The 26,363-nt window shown below is 41.1% G+C and overlaps 1 protein-coding gene across 4 annotated transcripts in view; it reads right to left on the reverse strand.

Annotated features, from left to right (window-relative positions):
* The window catches only part of unc5a (unc-5 netrin receptor A), a 213,921-nt gene that overhangs the window by 59,378 nt on the left and 128,180 nt on the right, over positions 1-26,363 (reverse strand). For 2 of the 4 annotated variants that reach the window (XM_053239204.1, XM_053239203.1), the window contains exons 3-6: positions 21,980-22,123; positions 19,076-19,179; positions 18,356-18,536; positions 13,685-13,852 (exon numbers count right to left, since the gene is read on the reverse strand). In XM_053239204.1, coding sequence (XP_053095179.1) covers positions 13,685-13,852; positions 18,356-18,536; positions 19,076-19,179; positions 21,980-22,123 — 597 coding nt within the window. The remainder of the gene's footprint in view (positions 1-13,684; positions 13,853-18,355; positions 18,537-19,075; positions 19,180-21,979; positions 22,124-26,363) is intronic. The other 2 variants (XM_026947083.3, XM_053239205.1) reach the window with 1 other exon arrangement.

A 26,363-nucleotide genomic window follows, 5' to 3' on the forward strand; every position in this document is an offset into this window, starting at 1 on the left:
TCCGGCCATCATGTCCTTGACAGGACGAGAAAATCACGCAATAAACTCACCAGAGGTGTAAAGATTCACAAATCGCTGAAACAGTCACAATTTTTATGACATAGCTGCGTCGATTCATAACAGTAATCGAGAAAATGTTGAAATTATTGTTTGGAACAGATTCTATTTGTGGTGTTTTTCTGTTGGATTGAGTGCAGGAGGCGTGGCCTCTGTGCCTGTCAGACCCAGTGGAGGGGGCGTGGCTTGTATGCATGTCCGGTTTAGTGAAGGAGGTGTGGCGTTTGTGCCTGTCAGACCCAGTGAACGATTCATTGCATGTCAGTTCTAGTGAAGGAGGCGTGGCCTAACACTTTGAAAGACGAGCTATGAGCACCGACCCCGTCTTCTACCTAACCTCAACAATTTAGTATTTTTCGTAAATTTGGGTTTGTGTGAATCACAAATTTATAATCGTGTATAATTGTATAATCATACTGTTAAACAAACACGTAACAGATCTTTGACCAGATCTAATACACAAATAAACACTACATAGTGGGCCTACTGTACATAAAACTCTATTATACTCACTAAAACTTGTCCATTTCTCTCATTAAACACTATATAGGGACACTACATAGGGAGTCTATTGTCCATTTCGCTTATTAAACTCTACATAGGCACACCACATAGAAAGTACAATACCAACACTATAAATACTACATAGGGACACTACATAGGGAGCCTATCGTATATTACACTCACTGAACTCTATATAGGGACACTACATAGAAAGCTTATTGTACACTACACTCACTTAACACTACATATGGAGCTTGTCTCAATAAATACTGTCTAGGGACACTACATAGGCAGCCTAATGAGCATTAATACTATTCCTTGCCTCTCTCTTCCCCCAAGGAGAACTGTTAGTCACTCTCCAGTCTCATCAAGAAAAGACTGCTCTAATCCGTTATTCCATTTCCCTCCGTTTGCGGTCGGCGTAATGAAAAGTAGTGCTGTAGAAGCAGGCGCTGAAACGTTTCTGAAAAAAAAAAAACCCGGTTCCCCGTACAGAATCTCTAACAGATCCACGGTTCTTCACACACACACACACACACACACACAGGCACGCAAGAAACAGCAATATTTTACCATTTGATCTATTTTGGCTCAGCTGCTGCGTGCGGCATACACATCTTCTGCGCTGAGCGTGTGTGTTGCATATAAAGCTATGCAGAGTCAAAAGCAGAGCGTGAAAGAATCTACAACAGAGTGAAAAAAACAGACGACGACGCATGGAAGGCCAAATGAGAAGCAAAGAAGAGTGAAAGACAGAGAAAAAAAGAGGTGAGAGGGAGTTCAACTTGTGAGGATCTTCATCTTCTGCACTGAATTTTATTTGCTCCTTGTTTGTTTGGATTATATATGACACTAGGAGTGTGTGTTTCTGCTTTCCAATGCGCTTCGCTACACAGGATCAACAAATCAAAAGCAGATTCAAGCTGCAATACAATAATTCAGGGACAGAGGCCACGCCCCCTTCACTGAGACTGAGGGACGGAGGCCACGCCCCCTTCACTGAGACTGAAGCACAGAGGCCACAATTCCTTCACTGAGACTGAAGCACAGAGGCCACGCCCCCTTCGCTGAGACTACAGCAAAGAGGCCACGCCTCCTTCACCAGACAGAAGCACAGAGGCCACGCCTCCTTCACTGAGACTGAAGCACAGAAGCCACGCCTCCTTCACTGAGATTGAAGCACAGAGGCCACGCCACTGTGTCAGAAACAAATCTTGCTATTTAAGCTAGCCCTTTTTTAGCCAAAAAATTATTTTAAGTTTTAGTCAAACCTCTGACGTGTGAATGCATCACTTTTTTTTTTTTTTTTTTTTACTTCACCCACTGGCTAAAAAGCTAAACTCTCTTCCTCATCTCATCTAATGCTAATCTATTTGAAAAAATTGGGAAAAAACAGAAGCATGAAGGTGCCCTTTGGTTGTGCACTCGTTTTTTTTTATTATTATTTTCTGATATTTCAATTTGCCCATGGTTGATGGACTCAAGGAGGAAGGACGCGACACACGCGAAAGCAGTTAGCAAACAAAAGCTGCGAAACGCTAATCAGCGCCGGCGGGTGTCGACTCTTGCAAGACCTTTCACAAATGAGACGCCATTTTTTCATGGCCAAAAGATGACAACCTCTGTCAGTGCTGACGCTTTCTTCAAAAGCTATTATATCTAATTGCTAGTGCATGGAAAAAGAGTGTGTATGTGTGTGTGTGTGTGTGTGTGTGTGTGTGTGTGTGTGTGTGTGCAAATGTCTTTATGCATAAGGTGTGTGTGTCATTGTGTGTGCTGGAGCTGAGATGATAAATGATTTAATACACAAACATACACATGCTCAGCACACATAGTGTCCATATGCAGTGTCCCTGCGTAGTGTTTAGTGGCTCATTAATGTACAGTAGTGTCCCTGCGTAGTGTTTAGTGGCTCATTAATGTACAGTAGTGTCCCTACGTAGTGTTTAGTGGCTCATTAATGTACAGTAGTGTCCCTGCGTAGTGTTTAGTGGCTCATTAATGTACAGTAGTGTCCCTGCGTAGTGTTTAGTGGCTCATTAATGTACAGTAGTGTCCCTGCGTAGTGTTTAGTGGCTCATTAATGTACAGTAGTGTCCCTGCGTAGTGTTTAGTGGCTCATTAATGTACAGTAGTGTCCCTGCGTAGTGTTTAGTGGCTCATTAATGTACAGTAGTGTCCCTACGTAGTGTTTAGTGGCTCATTAATGTACAGTAGTGTCCCTGCGTAGTGTTTAGTGGCTCATTAATGTACAGTAGTGTCCCTGCGTAGTGTTTAGTGGCTCATTAATGTACAGTAGTGTCCCTACGTAGTGTTTAGCGGCTCATTAATGTACAGTAGTGTCCCGACGTAGTGTTTAGTGGCTCATTAATGTACAGTAGTGTCCCTACGTAGTGTTTAGTGGCTCATTAATGTACAGTAGTGTCCCTACGTAGTGTTTAGCGGCTCATTAATGTACAGTAGTGTCCCTACGTAGTGTTTAGCGGCTCATTAATGTACAGTAGTGTCCCTACGTAGTGTTTAGTGGCTCATTAATGTACAGTAGTGTCCCTACGTAGTGTTTAGTGGCTCATTAATGTACAGTAGTGTCCCTGCGTAGTGTTTAGTGGCTCATTAATGTACAGTAGTGTCCCTGCGTAGTGTTTAGTGGCTCATTAATGTACAGTAGTGTCCCTACGTAGTGTTTAGTGGCTCATTAATGTACAGTAGTGTCCCTGCGTAGTGTTTAGTGGCTCATTAATGTACAGTAGTGTCCCTACGTAGTGTTTAGTGGCTCATTAATGTACAGTAGTGTCCCTGCGTAGTGTTTAGTGGCTCATTAATGTACAGTAGTGTCCCTACGTAGTGTTTAGTGGCTCATTAATGTACAGTAGTGTCCCTACGTAGTGTTTAGTGGCTCATTAATGTACAGTAGTGTCCCTGCGTAGTGTTTAGTGGCTCATTAATGTACAGTAGTGTCCCTGCGTAGTGTTTAGTGGCTCATTAATGTACAGTAGTGTCCCTACGTAGTGTTTAGTGGGCCATTAATGTACAGTAGTGTCATAACGTAGTGTTTAGTGGCTCATTAATGTACAGTAGTGTCCCTACGTAGTGTTTAGTGGCTCATTAATGTACAGTAGTGTCCCTACGTAGTGTTTAGTGGCTCATTAATGTACAGTAGTGTCCCTACGTAGTGTTTAGTGGGCCATTAATGTACAGTAGTGTCCCTACGTAGTGTTTGGTGGCTCATTAATGTACAGTAGTGTCCCTACGTAGTGTTTAGTGGCTCATTAATGTACAGTAGTGTCCCTGCGTAGTGTTTAGCGGCTCATTAATGTACAGTAGTGTCCCTACGTAGTGCTTAGTGGCTCATTAATGTACAGTAGTGTCCCTGCGTAGTGTTTAGCGGCTCATTAATGTACAGTAGTGTCCCTACGTAGTGCTTAGTGGCTCATTAATGTACAGTAGTGTCCCTACGTAGTGTTTAGCGGCTCATTAATGTACAGTAGTGTCCCTACGTAGTGTTTAGCGGCTCATTAATGTACAGTAGTGTCCCTACGTAGTGTTTAGTGGGCCATTAATGTACAGTAGTGTCCCTACGTAGTGTTTAGCGGCTCATTAATGTACAGTAGTGTCCCTGCGTAGTGTTTAGTGGGCCATTAATGTACAGTAGTGTCCCTACGTAGTGTTTAGTGGGCCATTAATGTACAGTAGTGTCCCTACGTAGTGTTTAGCGGCTCATTAATGTACAGTAGTGTCCCTGCGTAGTGTTTAGTGGCTCATTAATGTACAGTAGTGTCCCTACGTAGTGTTTAGTGGCTCATTAATGTACAGTAGTGTCCCTACGTAGTGTTTAGTGGCTCATTAATGTACAGTAGTGTCCCGGCGTAGTGTTTAGTGGCTCATTAATGTACAGTAGTGTCCCTGCGTAGTGTTTAGTGGCTCATTAATGTACAGTAGTGTCCCTGCGTAGTGTTTAGTGGCTCATTAATGTACAGTAGTGTCCCTACGTAGTGTTTAGTGGCTCATTAATGTACAGTAGTGTCCCTGCGTAGTGTTTAGTGGCTCATTAATGTACAGTAGTGTCCCTACGTAGTGTTTAGTGGCTCATTAATGTACAGTAGTGTCCCTACGTAGTGTTTAGTGGCTCATTAATGTACAGTAGTGTCCCTACGTAGTGTTTAGTGGCTCATTAATGTACAGTAGTGTCCCTACGTAGTGTTTAGTGGCTCATTAATGTACAGTAGTGTCCCTGCGTAGTGTTTAGTGGCTCATTAATGTACAGTAGTGTCCCTGCGTAGTGTTTAGTGGCTCATTAATGTACAGTAGTGTCCCTACGTAGTGTTTAGTGGCTCATTAATGTACAGTAGTGTCCCTACGTAGTGTTTAGTGGCTCATTAATGTACAGTAGTGTCCCGGCGTAGTGTTTAGTGGCTCATTAATGTACAGTAGTGTCCCTACGTAGTGTTTAGTGGCTCATTAATGTACAGTAGTGTCCCTACGTAGTGTTTAGTGGCTCATTAATGTACAGTAGTGTCCCTACGTAGTGTTTAGTGGCTCATTAATGTACAGTAGTGTCCCTGCGTAGTGTTTAGTGGCTCATTAATGTACAGTAGTGTCCCTGCGTAGTGTTTAGTGGCTCATTAATGTACAGTAGTGTCCCTACGTAGTGTTTAGTGGGCCATTAATGTACAGTAGTGTCATAACGTAGTGTTTAGTGGCTCATTAATGTACAGTAGTGTCCCTACGTAGTGTTTAGTGGCTCATTAATGTACAGTAGTGTCCCTGCGTAGTGTTTAGTGGCTCATTAATGTACAGTAGTGTCCCTGCGTAGTGTTTAGTGGCTCATTAATGTACAGTAGTGTCCCTACGTAGTGTTTAGTGGGCCATTAATGTACAGTAGTGTCATAACGTAGTGTTTAGTGGCTCATTAATGTACAGTAGTGTCCCTACGTAGTGTTTAGTGGCTCATTAATGTACAGTAGTGTCCCTACGTAGTGTTTAGTGGCTCATTAATGTACAGTAGTGTCCCTACGTAGTGTTTAGTGGGCCATTAATGTACAGTAGTGTCCCTACGTAGTGTTTGGTGGCTCATTAATGTACAGTAGTGTCCCTACGTAGTGTTTAGTGGCTCATTAATGTACAGTAGTGTCCCTACGTAGTGTTTAGTGGCTCATTAATGTACAGTAGTGTCCCTACGTAGTGTTTAGCGGCTCATTAATGTACAGTAGTGTCCCTGCGTAGTGTTTAGCGGCTCATTAATGTACAGTAGTGTCCCTACGTAGTGCTTAGTGGCTCATTAATGTACAGTAGTGTCCCTACGTAGTGTTTAGCGGCTCATTAATGTACAGTAGTGTCCCTACGTAGTGTTTAGCGGCTCATTAATGTACAGTAGTGTCCCTACGTAGTGTTTAGTGGGCCATTAATGTACAGTAGTGTCCCTACGTAGTGTTTAGTGGCTCATTAATGTACAGTAGTGTCCCTGCGTAGTGTTTAGTGGGCCATTAATGTACAGTAGTGTCCCTACGTAGTGTTTAGCGGCTCATTAATGTACAGTAGTGTCCCTGCGTAGTGTTTAGTGGCTCATTAATGTACAGTAGTGTCCCTACGTAGTGTTTAGTGGCTCATTAATGTACAGTAGTGTCCCTACGTAGTGTTTAGTGGCTCATTAATGTACAGTAGTGTCCCGGCGTAGTGTTTAGTGGCTCATTAATGTACAGTAGTGTCCCTGCGTAGTGTTTAGTGGCTCATTAATGTACAGTAGTGTCCCTACGTAGTGTTTAGTGGCTCATTAATGTACAGTAGTGTCCCTACGTAGTGTTTAGTGGCTCATTAATGTACAGTAGTGTCCCTACGTAGTGTTTAGTGGCTCATTAATGTACAGTAGTGTCCCTACGTAGTGTTTAGTGGCTCATTAATGTACAGTAGTGTCCCTGCGTAGTGTTTAGTGGCTCATTAATGTACAGTAGTGTCCCTGCGTAGTGTTTAGTGGCTCATTAATGTACAGTAGTGTCCCTACGTAGTGTTTAGTGGGCCATTAATGTACAGTAGTGTCCCTGCGTAGTGTTTAGTGGCTCATTAATGTACAGTAGTGTCCCTGCGTAGTGTTTAGTGGCTCATTAATGTACAGTAGTGTCCCTGCGTAGTGTTTAGTGGCTCATTAATGTACAGTAGTGTCCCTACGTAGTGTTTAGTGGCTCATTAATGTACAGTAGTGTCCCTGCGTAGTGTTTAGTGGCTCATTAATGTACAGTAGTGTCCCTGCGTAGTGTTTAGTGGCTCATTAATGTACAGTAGTGTCCCTACGTAGTGTTTAGTGGCTCATTAATGTACAGTAGTGTCCCTGCGTAGTGTTTAGTGGCTCATTAATGTACAGTAGTGTCCCTACGTAGTGTTTAGTGGCTCATTAATGTACAGTAGTGTCCCTACGTAGTGTTTAGTGGCTCATTAATGTACAGTAGTGTCCCTACGTAGTGTTTAGTGGCTCATTAATGTACAGTAGTGTCCCTACGTAGTGTTTAGTGGCTCATTAATGTACAGTAGTGTCCCTACGTAGTGTTTAGTGGCTCATTAATGTACAGTAGTGTCCCTACGTAGTGTTTAGTGGCTCATTAATGTACAGTAGTGTCCCTACGTAGTGTTTAGTGGCTCATTAATGTACAGTAGTGTCCCTACGTAGTGTTTAGTGGGTCATTAATGTACAGTAGTGTCCCTACGTAGTGTTTAGTGGCTCATTAATGTACAGTAGTGTCCCTGCGTAGTGTTTAGTGGCTCATTAATGTACAGTAGTGTCCCTACGTAGTGTTTAGCGGCTCATTAATGTACAGTAGTGTCCCTACGTAGTGTTTAGCGGCTCATTAATGTACAGTAGTGTCCCTACGTAGTGTTTAGCGGCTCATTAATGTACAGTAGTGTCCCTGCGTAGTGTTTAGCGGCTCATTAATGTACAGTAGTGTCCCTGCGTAGTGTTTAGCGGCTCATTAATGTACAGTAGTGTCCCTGCGTAGTGTTTAGCGGCTCATTAATGTACAGTAGTGTCCCTGCGTAGTGTTTAGCGGCTCATTAATGTACAGTAGTGTCCCTGCGTAGTGTTTAGCGGGTCATTAATGTACAGTAGTGTCCCTACGTAGTGTTTAGTGGCTCATTAATGTACAGTAGTGTCCCTACGTAGTGTCCCTATGTAGTGTTTAGTGAGGGTAATATATAATAGGCTCACTACGAAGTGTCACTATGTAGTGTTTATATGTGATTTTCAGTTGTCTGTTGTGTTTGGAGTCTTTGGATCCTGGGCTGTGTTCCAAATGCCACTCTGTTCCCTATTCCCTACAATACACACTATCTGGAGCATTCATGTTCAGAAGGCTGCTTTAGTAGGGTATTGCTTTTCAGTTGCATGGTGTTCCTATGCAGTTTCCCTATGTAGTGTCCCTATGTAGTGTCCCTATGTAGTGTTTACTGAGGGTAATCTGCAGTCAGTGCAGTCTGTGTGTGTGTGCACTATGCATGTGGAAAGTGTGTGTGAATATGTGTGTGTTTGTGTGTGTAAAGTCGCACTGTGTGACGTCTGTGATGAGCGCCGTTAAGCCTGAAAGAGCCTCTTCAGCGCACTGCAGACCTAAACAGTGTGACTCAACAGACACAAGGATCATCACGATCAATGTAGCCATTATTACACACACACACACACACACACACACACACACACACAACTGAACTGCCACTAGCTATACACACATACAGTGTTACCTTACACTCTTCACATGGGAGCAAGTAATAGCCAAAGTGTTAGAGTTTGGTAATTACAGAACCACACACACACACACAACACACACACACACACACACACACACAGCTTTATTATATAACACACTCTTTACATTATTCTAATATAGTCAGTTAGCGTCGGATCAGCTTCCAAATGATTTAAATGATTAATTCCTCTGCGATGCTGCATTCTGATTACACACGCCGATGTTTTATATTCATAAGACTCTGAAGAGTTCAATGCTTTCGTTTAAACTCAGCGCTATACGATTTTCTTTATCCATTTATAGTTACATTTAATGTTGATCAAGATCAGTTGCTTTTATTACGGTTTATCATATTATCATGTTATTGTAGCAGAGAGACGTGTCCATTAAGTTTTCTCTCGAATTTTCATCTGCTACGTAACAATATTGCCGCCCACACACACACACACACACACACACACACACACACACACACACGGTATCCAGAATTGGCCTCGCAGTGCTGTGTGTGTCTCCAGCGCTCGTTTATCAGAGCTCTCTGATGGGTCTGTGTGCCGAGCTGAGCTGTTTTCAGGCACCTGATGCCAGTCAGCAAATGATGATTTATGCCCGTCGAGCTCGCCGGCGGTGGCTTTGATAAATCGGGATGAAGTGTGCGTTGTGATTTTTAGCGCCCGCGGTTGTCCGAGTGCGTGTTTGTGCGGTGATGAATGTGCGGGAGAGGGTCGCTCTCTCTGTCTCAGGTGAACGCGCTGGAGCTGAGTGCGTGCGCCGGACACTGCGGGTGTTGCGTTACATCCCCAGAGCTAACAGATCTCTCTCTCTGTATCCTTCTTTCTCCTTCACTTTCCTCTATCACTCATTCACATGCACTCCTTCCTCTTTTTACCTTCAGCTCACCCTTTTGAAATTATTACACGGGGTGACAGGGTTCATGTGAGAGTGTTTTTTCATGTTTGTTATATTATAGTCGTCTGTTCTCGTATGTTCATGTCTGCAAAATGTAAACAATAAGATCTAAAAGATAATGGAATAGACTCAAATAATCAAAATGGCTGCCTGGATAGTGTTAATGCCTTATGAAAATTTACTGCTAAACAAATGAGCACTAACTGATGGAGGAACATCTACGAAAATATCTCTGTCCACGTAAGCGTTTTCAAAATGTCTCCGTCCATATGAACAGTTTTTTCCCGAAAATATCACACAATGAAATGCTTTCGAAAATGTCTCCAATTGTTTTTGAAAATATCATCGTCAGCATGAATATTTTTTGAAAATATCTCTATCCGCACAAACGTTTTTTAAAATAGCTTTGTCTGGCTAAGTGTGTTTGTAAATATCTCCGTCCAAAAATTATTTTTAAAAATATCTCCGTCTGCACAAATGTTTTCGAAAATATCTTCGTCCATATGAACAGGTTTGAGAAAAACTTCATCTGCATGAATGTGTCTGAAAATATCTTCATCAGCACGAATACTTCTCGAAAATATCTACGTTCACACAAATATTTTTGAAAATATCTTCGTCCGTATAAATATTTTTCGAAAATATCTCCGTCCGCACAAATGCTTTTGAAAATATCTTCGTCTGCGTGAGCCTGTTTGAAAATATCTTCGTTCACACAAACATTTTTGAAAATATCTTCGTCTGCATAAGCGTTTTTGAAAAATCTCCATCCAAAAAATCATTTTAAAAACATATTTCCATACACAAAAATTAAAAAAAAGTTTAAATTAAAAAATATCTCTGTATACATGAACTAACCTTATCAAAAATATCTCCACTCACATGAACGTTTTCAAAAATATCTCCACTCACATGAACGTTTTCAAAAATATCTCCAATCACATGAACGTTTTCAAAAATATCTCCAATCACATGAACGTTTTCAAAAATATCTGCGTTCACATGAACGTTTTCAAAAATATCTCCAATCACATGAATGTTTTTCCAAAATATCTTCATTCACATGAACGTTTTTCAAAAATATCTTCATTCACATGAACGTTTTTCAAAAATATCTCCGTTCACATGAACGTTTTTAAAAAATATCTCCGTTTGCATGAACGTTTTTCAAAAATATCGCCTTCCACACAAAAATGCTCGCATGCCAGCACGCCAGCCCAGTGACAGTATGTCAAGATGCCAAATTCTTATAGTTTATACTTCATACTGCCTTTAAAGTTTCCCCAGACAGACAAACCAAATAATCCATTCTCTAGATTTAACCCTATTTCCTAAAAATGTACATTAGCTGTGTGAATACACACTGAGTGTGAAAATGAGGGAAACAGGAGATTTGGGGTGGCAATTGGGGAGGCAAGCACAACACATGGGGTGGCAACTGCCCCCCTTTCCCACACTACAGAGCTTTTCTTTCCTTCTCCCCTTCCTGCATCACTTCTCCATGTATTCATTTCTCTCTATCAAATCTTTCTTCTCACGTGCAGTCTATTTCCAATTCCTCATTTCCTCCACCTTCTCCTTCCCTCAGCTTCCTCCTTCTCCCTCGCTGCAGGATGATGCTATTTGTGCCCTAATCATGTGAAATCCATCCACACGCTAAAACTCCCGCTGGGGTGCTGTGATGCCCCTCTTGCCTGCTGTATTGTTTCAAGGCTTCGTTTACTTACTGTGTGGCGTCTTATTAAATTACACTGTGTGTTGCGTACCGAAACAGGAGATCGGCTAAAGTAGCTGAACTCGGACGGAGACAGAAAGAGATGGAGCTACAGCTGACAGATTCGATTTCCTTCACCGTTTGGCTTATGTTTTTTTTTTTTTTTCTTCCGCCGGGCACTAATGCTTTCATAATGCTGTTTTAGCAATGAACCGTGCCGCCAGGAGAGGGTCATGTCTCCGACATCAGCGTGGAAGCAAAGCATCAGCACCTCCATTTCAAACTGCATACGATCGATAAAAACCGAGGATAACCAGTCACGCTCTCTCTCTCTCTCTCTCTCTCTCTCTCTCTGGATGTGTGTGTTTGTGTTGGTAGCACGCTGCGTGAAATCGCACACTAATGCTCATGAGTGCGCAAGCAGCTTGGCCGTATCCCGAACTCTGGCTGACTCGCAGCAAGGCACCGAGTCCACATGTGGCAACAGCAAAGCACGCACAGCAAATAAAAAGCATGAGGGTTAGCCATGAATAATAAACACCACACGCATCAGGCCAAGCAACCACAGACAGCATGCTGCTAAACCTGCTAGCTAGTAAAAGCAGTCGATCAGCCAGGACGTGTTTCATGTCTGACGTTTGCTTTTACGTTTAGTTTCCCGCAGAAGTTCACCTAAAATCCCACCCAGAATCTTTAATCTCTGATATCTTCAGTGATGATGTGAATGAACGTGTAGCTGAACTCTTTACCATTACAAAAGCGGCCATTTTGGATTAAACTGGGGATCACGTTTACCTCAGTGCATGTTGGTATCATGCCACCCCTACAGGCTCCGCCTCCCAATGTTTAAAGGTGTGAAGGTCATCTAAAATCTCACCCAAATTCTTAAAATTTTGATATCTTTAGTGATGACGGGGCTGACTGTGTAGCTGTTAAAGAGGCGGCCATTTTGGATTAAAATAGGGATCACTTTTACCTCAGAGCAGTTTGGTATAACTCCACCCCTATTGGCTCCGCCTCCCAATGTTTAAAGGGATACAGCTGACCGTGTAGCTAAACACTGTGCTGTTAAAGAGCCGGCCATTTTGGTTAAACTGAGGATCTCTTTTACCTCAGCATGGTTCAGTATCACTCATTGGCTCCACCTCCCAGTGTTTACATATGTGAAGTTCGTATAAATTCTGTATAAAAATGAAACTGAACAAAATTTGTTTATTCTTTCACACGATTTCCGTAATCTCATATAAAATCTCATATTTTTTTTAATTTCACATCTATATCCAAAGTAACTATATTAAATGGTTTAAGGTTATTTATTTTTTTAAATAATGCATTCTTAGAACGCCCCCTGGTGGCTTGGAGGCCCTAAGTGACTACGTATATCTCTTATATAAGATTTAAATAAAAGATTTTGGGTGAGACAGACTTACAATACTTATTAAAGACCGAACACTTCTTGCCTGGAAATGGTGTAAATTTGTTTTTTTCTAACTATTCAGCTCACTTTCTATGAAGGCCACGTCCATAATCATCTATAATAATATTTGTATAAAGATTAAAACATCAGCATTTACAATATTACATTTCGTCACAACGGAATCAAATCCAAAATTTCACCTAAAACATAATAAAATGATAAATAGTTGACTGTATTACAGTTATTAACATACATAATGCAATAAACAATGAATACTTTCAATGAGGTCAAAGTTACAATGAACTATGACCCCATTTATATCAATGCAGTCATAAGGCATTATGTAAATCATTATTATTATTATTTATGAAATGCTTTACACCATCTTTATAATGCATTATGAACTGTGAACATATAAGTAGTGTTCATAGAACACATTATAACACCAATAACAATTCACAAGAGCATCACAAGACCTGTGTAATGCCTTTTCATAAATGATTATAATAAAGTATGCAATGCCTTATGAATGCATTATAACAGGTTATGAATGTATTCATAGGTTATTATACATATAGAAAGTGTTACCAACTCTTCAAACTGAAACCGAGTTTCTCTTAAGCTATTAGCATTATGATGTGTTCCAAACACTTTATAATGCATAATAAACATTGTGTAAAAAGTTCAACGCAATTATTATAAACCATTATACCGCACTATGAATATTTTACAGCATGTTATGAATGTGATCATAAATAATTAAGTATATGGCCTTCATAGAATGTGTTAACAACTGCCTTTAAAGCTAGCTAAGCAGGATTGATAAGAGAATGTTATATCATCATTATTCCTGTTACTGCCTATAAGACATTTTATATTTGTCCAAAAACGAGTACATAGCAGCTGAGAATTTGGGGCACACGTTTTTTAGCAAACAAGCACTTGTCAGTCCACTGTGACTGAAACTGATGCTGTTCCCTGTCAGTTCTCCATCTTTTGAGCACGGAGAGAGTGACGTGCTGAACTTTCGCTTAAGTTAACGTTAGGTGAGTCAGTGATCTCACGATGAAAGGGGAACGATACGCTGACAGGCCGATGTAGCGGTGGGGAAACTGAATGACAACTCAGAGGCACAGTTTCTACAGCGCAGAGAGAATCGTAGCACACAGTTCCACCACTACAATATAGGCTAAAAAAACAGCTTAGACCAGCCGGTTTACACAGATTAGCGCGTTCGTGATGGCAGATTAGCTAAATCTTACTCGTTAATCCAGTTACACTAGTCTAAGCTGTTTTTTTTTTTAGCAGCGTTGCCACACAGCGCACTAGGAAGCGAGCACGGTGGGCGTTTACCTGGACAGGTGGCCGTGCAGGCGCTCGTCTGGACGCTCTGGCCCTCGCAGGCGGAGCCTCCGTTCAGGGGGGCGGGGTTAGTGCAGCTCCGACTCCTCTTCTGCCAGCCGCGGCCGCACACGGCGCTGCACGCCGACCACATGGCCCACGTGGACCACCCGCCGTTCACTGCTCGCCCACCAAAGAAACGAACAGAGCAAGTCAGGGTTACCCGACAAGCAACACCTTTCACCCTGCCTTACACCCCCTTATGCGGAAACGAATCAGAAGTCTTATTTAATTCTGTTTGTGTGTGTGTGTGACTTCCATTAGCCTCAACTAGAGCCTTAACAATTAGGGCTGTCATAATGAAATTTCATTTCCTAATTCCAATTATCAATTAAGGATAACTCATAGTTTTTATCCATTTATGGTTACTTTAAATGTTATCAAACGTCCACAAGACAAACTGTTTCTTGTCAACGCTTACATTATACTAGCTATAAACAGTTTATTATTCAGAAACCGCAAAATGTAAATTCCTCTGTCGTGAAGACTTTCCCATGGAGGAAAAACTACTGACTGTTACAAAACACTGACACTGGAGACTCCTTCTAAAAATCTTAACTAAACATCTCCTTAGAGAAAACTTCCCAATATCAGTGATTACACATGTCTGAATCTGTTTATGTGGAGGGTCTGGCATACAAGTGCATGTGAATGAGCTGTTACTATAGAAACGATAACGTATTAGAATGAGAATGTGAATTACAGCCATACTGTCTGAGCTGCTGTTCTAGAAAATTCAACACCTTCTGATCAGTCAGAATCAAGAGTTCAATGGGAATTCAATTCAAGTTCAGCTTTTTTTTAGTTATTAGGCTTGTGATATTGTAATCCCATCAGGCAATCAGTCTGATATACTACATGTTTTGTACATTATACATGACAGAATGAACTTTTTCTATACAAATATAGAGTTTGTGTCTTGACTTGTCCTCGTTAAAAAGTTTTCCAGTACAGTGTGTGTGCTCTCGGAATACGAGCACTTTGATAGTGACTCATTCTATGGCTTAGTGAAAGAATATATTAGAATAAGATGAAAATATTGTTCATCAACTTCTTTTAGTTTCATGCCAGTTGCCAAATTTCCTTGAGAGCCTGCTCGTTCTGCTTTGGGCTTTTCTGCTCAGGGCCAATCCGGCTGCTTTGGGATATAATTTCATTATTCCGAATGATGGGAGGATTTGCTTGCAGCTGCTTATAATGCCTAACATCTGCTCAAAATGAAGGTGGAGTATTACTTGGTTGATTTAGTGTTGGCTGTGATATTACATTCTGAGAAGGTGAACAGTTCACACTTACCCAACTGTGAGTTAAAAAGGATGTCGTACACCAAAAAGGTGTGATAAATGTGTTGTTATTTAACAAAGAAAAAACTTGCAATTGTTGATTTTGTGATGTTTTCCCTAAGGAGATGTTTATTTAACATTTATGCAAGAAGTCTCCAGTGTATCATTACGAGCTCGAATTTTTTGTCTTATTAACTTCAAGAAACAGAAAGAATATGTAGCAGTTTATAACTATAATATAAACAATAACATGAACTAGCTTGAACTAGCTTGTTTCGTAATCATCGCCAAATTGTTGTAGTATAAGAGGAATGAAACACTTTGCGGTGGTAACAGTAAGTCCACTTCTTCACACAACCCTGTCATTGATTGTTTTCCTACAACAGCGCAACTTCCAGGGTTTTATTCATTACATATTTGATGTAGTGCGCTAATATATGGGATTCAACTTGGTTAACAACAGTGAACAACAACGGCTATAGCAAATAAGCCAATAAGGATTGTGTTTTATCTTTCCCAAACATGATTACTTGCTAATATTTTGTCACACACTGAATTATCGGAAATGATCAGATTGATTAATGGAATGGTTTGTAATTTTAAAGTGAACTGCAATTTCGACAAAAAAACTTTGACAAGCCTTTATCTTCCCTTAAACCATCCCATCATTTCTGCTAAAATGACTTATCCTATGGAAATGATCTTTAAATCAGCTCTGTTCCTGCTGTGGGCGGAGCTAATTGCTGGGCCAGAAAAATGTAGAAATGAACGAGATCCATTTCTTTGCATATTTGCAATAATATCTTCATTATAAGTGTACTTCTATTTCCGTAGAATTTACAGTCCATGATTTACAGAAATCCAAGACAGTGAAGTCTGAGCTTTAGTCAACCACAGCTGGGGACCACAAGCAATGCTAATGCTAAAACTAGGTAGCATGATAAGTGCCTCTAAAAGCAACTGGTGGAGGAGTTTCCCCCAACAAAATGGCTGCACTGTGAGAATGAAAGCATCTCCTATCACTCTGTTGCCCTTGTCAAGCTACAACGACTGCAATCAATCAGCTTCTTTAAAGGCACATTCCTCGCTGAACCACACACACTGATTACTCGATTCAAAACAGACCTGTTTTAACACTGGTTTCATTTCCACAAGCTTGTGTGGTGTGCACGCTCACGCTGGCCCTTGTGTAGTCCGAGACGCCAATACATTACTCTGCGAACGGTATAAGCCTGGAGGATTGTGCGATGATCCGGAGTCCAAAGTTCACACTGTGTTTTTAATCAAGCCCCACGTCTCCTTTCTGCTTCTCTCTCAGAGCTCAAAGGAAATCTGATTTCTTCTGTTCGGGACTGATTTGTTGTCAGGGAGTCTTGATCACCAGTCAGGCCGCTGAGGGCTCCTAATTCACAGGCTGAATCACTTCCGGAGCCTCTCTAGTGCCAGTGATTGCCCACCGCCGAGAGGGAAATTGTGCGGCGGTGGCTGGCGCGAAGGCCCTGATTACCTCTTAGCACACAGTCGAGCCACGTCAAAGCCAGCTTCGTTAAAATGCATCTCTACCCTTCTTTTCCACGGCTCTAATAACAGCCCTTACCCCACAGCCAATGAGAGTTCCGGCAAAGCTTCACATGAGTAAAGTGACATTTTAATGTGAAGCCATAGTGGGAGAAAAAAAAAAATCACAGGATCAGGTCTAATAGTTCCTTTTGATGAAAAGCTATTCAAAAGATTTTTGCTGTAATTAATTTTTTACAATGGAGGCAAATTGGCCGTCATGTTGGTGGACCTAGCATTCACTCGCTGTTTTTCTGCCTCTGATTAATGGTGCAAAAAAGCAAAAAATTAGACCTTTCTTTCCTTTCTCCTTACAAATAATTTCTTTATTACTGAAGCACAGTTTTTTTTGGCTTATATCTAAAGTTATTCGTGTAAAAAAAAATAATAATAAAAAATCGAACGTTCAATCCTTTTTTTGTGAAAGTCATGTCGCCGTCCTGTCCTTCTCGTTATAACTAATAACTCAGTTGATAAGCGGCAGTTAAATATAAAAAAGATAAAGGCTAAACTCTTTCCGTGTCCTTCCGGGAGACTGGAACTCTTGATTTCTGCCTCATGTGACTGACTGACTGTGCCCTGATTACGCGAGCCCATTATGTCCCTTTAATGTATGCTAGCTTCAGTCCGAGGAGTCCTGGGACCTCCGTCTGCAGTAAGGAATGGGCTAAGGCTGCGCAGAATAATAAAGGTCAGCTAGCTTATCAAGGCAATTCATTATCCAATTTCAGTACCAGCGTACAGAGAGAAGACGCACGACTGCGGAAGAGCTAGCGACATCGAGATTTATCAAGCTAGTCATGTATGTTTTGCTAATATCAGAGGCTGTTGCTAATATTTTGCAACTGAGTTGTAACCTAACATATTTTAACAGGCTTGGTTACCGAAGTTTTCCTCTTATTCATGACCACGAAATTACGTTAAAATATTTAAATGACTCAAAGTGTCAGTGTGTAGCATTCACACGTAACATGTAACACACACCGAGCTGAACAACACATCAATACTTCAATATTTGCTACTTGATCTTTCACTCTTTATAATGTTTCTTATACAACATATACATAAAAATTAAAAAAACATTTTTTTAAAGCTAGAAAAAAAGACAACGTACAAGATTAAACGTAATTCGCATAATTTCTAGCATATTATTAGCGCATTTAAGTATATTCATATTTTGTAAACGTTGTGTATACTGTATAATGTCATTTTGTACACATATACACACCTGCCATTCTAGCTTCGTTGCTCTACCGATTCCAATGTTTTGGATTGTCTACATTACTACCAGGTTTGCTAGCTAGCTATCGAATTTAGCGTGGCGTAGTGAGAGGTGGTAAAAAGAAGTCTTTCTCTTCTAAGTGGGTGTCACAAATTAGATTTTTTGAAAAGCCAAAATCTGACTTTAGTATGTATGAACAGGTACACATAGGATTGAAAAATCGAAAGGTTATTGCTAATGATTAAATTGAATGAGTGACAGCTTTACTTCCATAACCTCTTAGTTTGTGTATATAGTTTGGTGGTTTCTGCTATAGTAATGCTGAATCCAAACCCTTTTATAACATTAGCATGCAGTTATTAGCACTAACGCTTTTGGCTAAGTCAACTTTTTTTAAAATCTCCTTCTGTGCTGCAGACCAAGCTGTCTATCAACCTAGCTTCAAGTGATTTACTCTCTCCTCTTGAGGTCAAACCCCATCTCAGAGTTTTGTGTATCTATCGGATAGGTGAAAGCCGTGGAGTGTGTGAAAAGAGACAAGGAGCTGAAGAAGAGACGCACCGTAGACAATCACGGCGGCTGAGGAGCTTTTGCGTCGCGCCACAATGTTCTTGGCCACGCAGGTGTAGTTGCCGGTGTCGGCCAACCGGGCTTGTTTGATGATGAGATTATGGTCCACTGTGATGAAGAAATTGGGGTCAGCCTTGGGGTCGATCAACTCTTCATTCCTCTGCCACTCCACCTGGAGAATCAAACACACACATACACACACACACACACACACACACCCACACACATATGGAGGAACAATAAAAAGCCATTTTCACAGCCTCAGTTTGGTGCCCCTTTGACATCTGCTCAAGAAGTGAGTTTAATTTTGTCACTGGGGAGCAGGACAGAGGATTAGCTTCAATCGCTGAAGAGTCGCAAACAAAGTACTGAATTCAAAATATTGAGTGTTCAGTCAGTTTTGGACCCTTTGGCAGGCAGAACCGAGTCAGCTTGCAGCTGAATATTTCATGCAGCAAACGTCTGCGGGAGCTGCTGTTGTTATTAGGCCGCTCCGTTGAGCAGCGTGAGCGGAAGCAGCTGGACGCAGTCTGGTCCAGTCCTGTGCCCTCCGCAAAAACTGCCTACATTATTAATGGAGCTAATGGATGTGCCAAAAAGCAGGGGCTGAATCTCTCGCGTGGCGAAACATTGGCTGATACAGACGCAAGGCTAAATCAAACGAGTGGCATAATTAGCAGATGGCTTCATCAATAAACAAGTTGCTCTCACCTCAGCAGTAGGGACGCCCTCTGGAGGATGGCAGCGGAGAAGCACTTCCTGGTCGAGTGCCACCTCTTTGCCCAATGGCTCCTCCTCGAAGTTTTTCCTCAGATCTGTCAAGCAAGAACATGAATCTTTGGTTTTTAAGGCCACACTGTGAGCATCTGGAGCAGGGCTATGTACCATGACTGAATAGTGACAACAGTTACTATTTAGCATTTTCACTACTATTAGTGAGTAATTCATGGCTATAAATAAGACGATTTTAAGTCTGTTTTGTTTCGTAGTGGAGTTTTGAATTCGAAGCAGAGAATAAACACACACGTCTTCGCTAATCAGAAATCAGATCAAGAAGGAGTCGATATGATCAAATGGGAACACATCTGGACAGCAACAAGGTCTTTAAACTTTTTACATTCGAAGATATCAGGATAACCTTGAAAATGTCCTCTAAAAGCAACCTAAAGCCATGCTGCACAACACATATAGCAAGCCTAGTTATGAGAGAAAGGCGCAGGTTTCTCCAGAACTCGGTGTAGGCGTCAGCAGTCTTGTCTACAGCCGCTGTTTGCTCTCTTGTTTGTTTGTTTGGGAGCTCGTGATGATCCACCTGCGTGAGATGGAACCATAGGACAGGCCCTAGAGCTTATTTAGAGCTGCTTGGATGCGTTCGAGGATGGCTGTAGCCCCTGGGCCAAGCATCAACTGAGAGCAATTGCATTATCCCTCCCTAGCCCTTTCACACACACACACACACACCACACAGTGCGCATTTTCTACACTGAGAGATTCACACATACACACATACACCACAGTATGTGTCCTATACCCACAGGCTACTGACACAAGTGTTGATGGGATTCGGATTGAATTTGGCGCTCCAAATCGTGTTATAGGCAATATACAGAGTTCGAGTCGTAGTGCGGAATGTTTTCAAAACAATTTTTGAATAAATGTTCATAAATGTTCATCAGAGAGGTGCCCATGGAGATGGCTGGCCTTGTGGAATATCAGAATAGTGGAGCTCATGTGTGAAGACATCACTGCCAGTCATTTTGCACGCCTGTCCAGAACAATCATGGCATTGCTGACGAGAGCCCCACCTCATTTATTTTAATTAAACTGGATTTAACGGTCCGGGGCGACACGGTGGACAGGCTGGAAAAATTCCGTCCTGATCTGACAGGCAGAACTCGAATAAGGTCGAATTGAAAGCATCCGTCTCTTTCCCCCACTTCCTGCTTTAAATGCTACATGTTCATGATGAGATTAATAGGGCTATAAAAATCCCAAGCAACTTAACAGTGGCTCGTCTTCGCACATCTGACACCAAAGATGAGAGCGACTCCCTCTTTGTTCTCGTGGCAGATTTCGAAATAGCACACTGAGATGCGTGACAAATCCGGTTTGATTGCGAGGAGCTCTCAGCCACAAACGTAGCCCGGGATTGGCGACGACTGCATTGTCTGAGACATTAGCAGCAAAATGAAGCATCCCCTCTTCCTGTGTCAGGCCACATGATAACTGGCCCACACGTGATTCTTCTGGAGCCTAATCGCATTATCACAGTGACAGATATGGAAACCGTGCGGCCTCTCGAGGCAATTACCGAGTGCGCCAACGCAGATTAGTGGATTACCACGCCGCAGGCTTATTCCGATCAAACTTCCCAATCAAACATTAAATAAGTCGTACAAACCCATCTGAATCAATCAGCCTCGGGGAACACATGGCTCGAGCGGTTAGACTGATTGGCCAAATGCAATTCTGAAACAATTTTTTATTCCAGCGTGTCAGTAACAGCAAATTCCACAAGAGCAAGAGACCCATTAAAGGAAAATGGTTTGGTGGAAAAAAAAAGACATTTACACAAATGTTCCTCTTTTGATTTCTGACTTTTTTGCACTGAAGCTATAACATGGGATCCTATCCAGGGTGTAGTCCCGCCTCATTCCTGCCACTCGTGGGATTCACTCTCGGGAATGGTCAATCTCAGTGAGCACTGAGTAACCAGAGTTATTCATGGATGTCCATAACTGGGCCAGTCACTGTCAGTGGTCTACTTTTGGTCAATCCTTGTCTGCTCAGATTTGTCCACGATTTTTGTCTCTTCTATGTTTCTGAAAAGATGTTTATGTTAAATTATTGCTCTGGCTGAAATCTAGACGTTCCACTGAGACATCTTTTTCCATCTTTCAAAAGTCTTTGTGATAATGAAAGTATATCTTACCCAACTTTTTTTGCATTCCTTTATAATCTTGCAAATCTTGACACTATTCATCTCTTTAATCTCATTTTTAACCTCATTTTCTCCCCATTTTTTGGGTAATAGCCAATACCCACAAACTAGCTCACAAACCCCTCCCCATTCCCCTCCCCCCATGTTGAGTTTTTATTTCAGTTTAGTTCTCTCCCCTGTTCTTATATTGGCCGACTATCCTAATGTGTTCACCTGTTCCGTGTCTCACCATGATTAGTTCTGTTATTTCTGTCCTGTTGTTTCTGTTCCTCCTTGCGAAGTCTAATCGTGATTTGTTAAGTCCAGGCTTACTTTCCGGACTTTGGTTGTCAATGGTTCTTGGATTATACTTGGATTAAACACACTAGTTTATTTGCCGGCCTCCCATTTTCATGTTAATCTAGCTAGTTCTTCCCTACCAACCAGGGAGTATAAAGGCTAGCATGTGCTTCCTCTGCAGCGTGCGAAGTCTACTGCATCTTCTCAAATGAAAGAAGCAATGCTGGACAGCAAAGAGTACATGTCTCATTTGATGGACTACATATGGAGTAAGCGGAACCATTTCATTAAAGCAAGTCTATTTTGAATCTTGTTGAATTATAAACCTTTTTCCCTGGACTTTATGCGCTGGATTTAGAGTTTTGGTTGTGGTTTCGATGTTTCGCATTACTCACAGGCGATGCGCACGTAAGCCTTTTGGCTCTTCTGGGTTCCTGTAGTGCTCCAGGCCACACACTGGCACCAGTAATCCTCCAGCCCGAAGATCTTCTCCACCTGCTGGCGTGAGATGTCGATCTTCACCTGCATCACTGGGAAACCTGAGGAAGATAAACATCATGCATTAAAAAAAAGCCCAGAATTTTCTCTGGATTCGAGGATCCGGACTCTGGAAAAATTAAACGCCTTCTCCAAGGGGAACCCTCTGTTGTATGGTTTTAAATAGAAGCTTTAAACCGAAGAACCCTTTAAACGGAGTGTATGAACTCTCTGTGGGCTTTCAGAAGGACATGGATGTTCCCCACTTGGTCGTTCTCTGTGCTTTTTTTCACATGAACGAGCTGATGAGCATAGCTCTTTAAAACCCTAAATGGATTCTAAAAGGAAAAAAAAAATCATTAGATATTGTGACAATTTGTCAGCCGCCTCGGCTCAATGAGTATTGCCTACACGAGTGGTGTGAAGTCATCCCACAAAATAATTCAATTCTGAGCTGACAGTTATGAATGAATGCCATCAGAGTTAACCATCAACGAAAAGACTGTAGCACATTATGCATTCGTGGTTTGTAGGGAGGAAGTGTGTGTGTGCGTGCGTGTGTCCGTGCATGTGTGTAAAGGAAGATTAGGCTGAGATAATTTTTCTTTGCATTATCTCAGCGACTCTGTGATATCTCCCCTCTGGCTATCACTCATCTCTTAATACAAAAGCATGACCTTGAGGATGTCCATGTCTCCCGCTTTATCTAGTCCCCTCACATTCGCTCCTCATTCTCTTGCTTAAAATGCTCGCCATGTTTTCACAGAGATCTTCACCGTCCTTTAGGCGGACACAAGTAAAGAAACGAGCACTAAGCTTGATTTATGTATGTAATTTATGTAAATGTCAAGCAGGACGTTTCTGATGTTTTCTGACAATACAATGCTAAAATAGCTAACAAGTAACAGACATCAATCTCACACTTTTTTTTAAAATTATTTATAAATATCTGCCTCAAATCCTATCCAGTTCTTAACAGTTTAGGACACTGTTTGATTTAAGATCATTTATAAATATGAATAAATCTTCACATTCCCAGTTATGGGGCGGCCATCTTGGACAATCTTTTTTCCCTGAGCGCTCACTAGGCTCACTAAGCTTGAACGCTGAATTGTAGCAGAAAGTGTAGCACATGCTACCTTACAATATTTATTTACTATATATTCATCCATTTTCTGTACTGCTTATCCTACACAGGGTCACAGGGGAGCCTGGAGCTTATCCCTGTGCCCTACAAGGTGGGGGACCATTGTAGGGCACAATCTCACACAAACACACACATTCACACACCCATTCACACACTACGGACAATTTAGAGATGCCAATCAGCCTACAACGCATGAGAACATGCAAACTCCATGCACACAGGACGGAGGCAGGAACCAAACCCCCAACCCTGAAGGTGCAAAGCAAACGTTATTATATTTGATCAAGTATTTATGCTAAAGATTTTGGTTGCGATAGACCATTACTTGTTAGCTACGTTAGCCTCAGTCCCACTCATCAACGCTTGTTGAGTCTGTAATGGTGGAGATGAATGTCGCATTCGAGTGGTGTCGGAAACTGGGATTTTTTTTTTTTTTTAACAAGATGTGACATATCTGTGGTGAAAATCATCAACATCTTCAGTTATGTATTTTTTAGAAATTAGATAATCAAACCCTGAAGCTGATTTTTTTCTAAAATAACAACACATCCTGAAATGTTTTATTTCTTTTACACCACAGCAATTTGTCAACGATTACAATTTCTATTTGTTAAAGATCAACACATCATGCTTTTTATCTGTTTATAGTTATACGTCTTATGTTGTGGAACATCCGCTTTCACTTTCACAACTTTTCGTCTGGAAATCTTTCTTGTGTCTGAAAACTTAAAGTTACAGCTTTACCTCTGACTGACACAAAGCACTGACACTAGAGACTCCTTCTATAAATGTTAAATAAACTTTATTAAACTTACAGAAAACCCTAAGCATCTACCATACACATAGAAACGATAACGTAATGGAAACGAGAGTAATAATATAAACCTTACAGACGGAACTGCTTTCAGAGCTGCTGTTATAGAAAATAAATCAACAACTCAACAACTTCTGACCAATCAGAATCGAGAATTCAACACTCAGGTGTATAAATACTGATAAATACAATCTTCTGATGAGCAAAAGTACATGATTCGATGTTATTACACATAAACCTGCTTCTCTCAACAAGTTCAAGAGCTTCTGTATTTGATTTGAGAGAACACAGCAGGACTAAAATCCATCCCAGCTCCTGAAAGACTATATGCAAAGCACATCATGGGTAAATGTGATGGTTTTTGGCTGCATTAATTATTGTTTGTGTTAAAAAGTGAAACGCAATTATTTGAAGGGCTCGGCTCTTTGAGGGAAAGCCAATTCCAGCCCAGATTGCTTTCCTAATTGCATTGCGTTTGTTCGCGCCGTTCTTTTTCCCGTAATTGCCTGTATTCTTCTCCGCCGAGCGGCCTTTATTTCATAAACATGACTCTGCCACTGCGTTGGGTTGGTCATGCATTAAAGCACGGGCTTGTAGCCTGACACACTGTGCTGCATGAGTATGCACGATATACAGTCAGGTGAAACTTTATAATGAACGATTAGCCGAGGAAGCGAGTATCGTGATGGGGAAAGCTGTTGTAATTTTCAAGCAAGAGCCACGGGCAGTGGAAGCATAATTGAAGCAAAGACTGAGGCGAAGACAGAACTGAACTCTTGCTATCACTCACACAGGGGAGGCGTCAACCTAATTACGCCCGGGAAGACAAAAAAAGACAGGCAAAAGTCACTCCAATTAAACGGCTCTTGATATCTTTTAATAATCCTGATAGGGAAATTGTTAAGTGGCTCTCGTGCCAGTCGTGGGATTTGAACTCACAACCTTCTGCTATCATCACTGTGCAAATCGTTGTCCAGGGGAACTGAATTTCATGACTGCTTTCTAATTAGTTTTATTCTGGTCTTCTGTGAATACTTGGTAACTTTCTATATCTAAATGTCTGCAGGTCAGAATCACTCCAGTTTTAATGTGAAGTGGGCGGAGCTTATATATGAAAATCACAAGGTAGATGGTGCTTGTCCCGCCAATACAGCTTTTATTATGATAAAAAAATTAATTCAACTTGAGTTTATCGGGAACAATGAGAAAATCTTAAAAAGTTTTAAAAAATTTTATTTTTATAAAAATATTTATTTTTATATGTATATTTATTTTATAAAACCTAATAAAATATTTTACTCTTGTTAGAATTGAAATATTTATTTTATGATTAGCAAAGAAAAACTTTTAAACCTTCTGACAAATTCCTTTAATTAAGGATAGAAATGGGCATAAATTTAAAATTTCATGCATTAATCAAGAAAGAAAGAAAGAAAGAAAGAAAGCTTTTCAGGGACACATGACGTTGTGATCGTGAAGTGGGTGGAGCTTAAGCCTTCAGCTAATGCAGTGGACACAAGTGTCTGTTTCAGCTGTTCTAATCGAGTGGCAAGTTGGTCGCGATGAACAGAGCGCTAGCAATCAAACATGCTCATTAGCATATTAGGCCACTCCCACCTAGACATTATTTAGATCGGTTTGATCGGCTTGCTTTGTAAACAATATTTCATCGCAGTTCAATCTCGTTTTTAATATAAAATATTTAAGGTAACATTCCTGAGGTTCTTCCCTGGTTTTCCCGGAACAGAAAGGTCGGCTGAGGTAAAAAGCATCATGCCTCCTTCAGTGTTTGTGTTTTTTCTTTTTCTCTGTCTGATTGTGGATGAAAGGAACATGCACATGAGAGATAACACAGCTCCAAATATCAGATGCCCAAATGTGAGAAATGAAAATTAAAATGCAAATCTCCGTGTCTGTGTCTGTGAGGCGGATAAGCTTTTAGATTTCATCCATCAGAAATCAAATCAACATGATTTCAAATGATGAAACAGCTGGAAAAAAAAAGGAACATTACAATTCAAATCCTTGCGTAAGACCCGCTGCAGTGCGCCGGTTTAAAAACAGGTGTTCTGGGCACGGACCCAACAGCATCTGCTTATCTGGAAAAAGAAAATTTAATGAACGCTTCATTGTATCAGCCAAATATCATATCAGCCAGATCTTAATGTCTGACTGATAGCAAATAAATTTGATATAAGGATCACAAAGCCTGGCAGCTGAGCTCTCGATCGTTTATACACAAAGAGACGAGGCTCGTTCCTGACTAATCCCGAGTGATCTGATCAAAGCCTGACTGTCACGAATCAATGCTTTGATAAAATATGATTGAATCAGTTGGGGT

The sequence above is a fragment of the Pangasianodon hypophthalmus genome, chromosome 13, assembly GCF_027358585.1.
Source record: "Pangasianodon hypophthalmus isolate fPanHyp1 chromosome 13, fPanHyp1.pri, whole genome shotgun sequence".
Lineage (NCBI taxonomy): Eukaryota > Metazoa > Chordata > Actinopteri > Siluriformes > Pangasiidae > Pangasianodon > Pangasianodon hypophthalmus.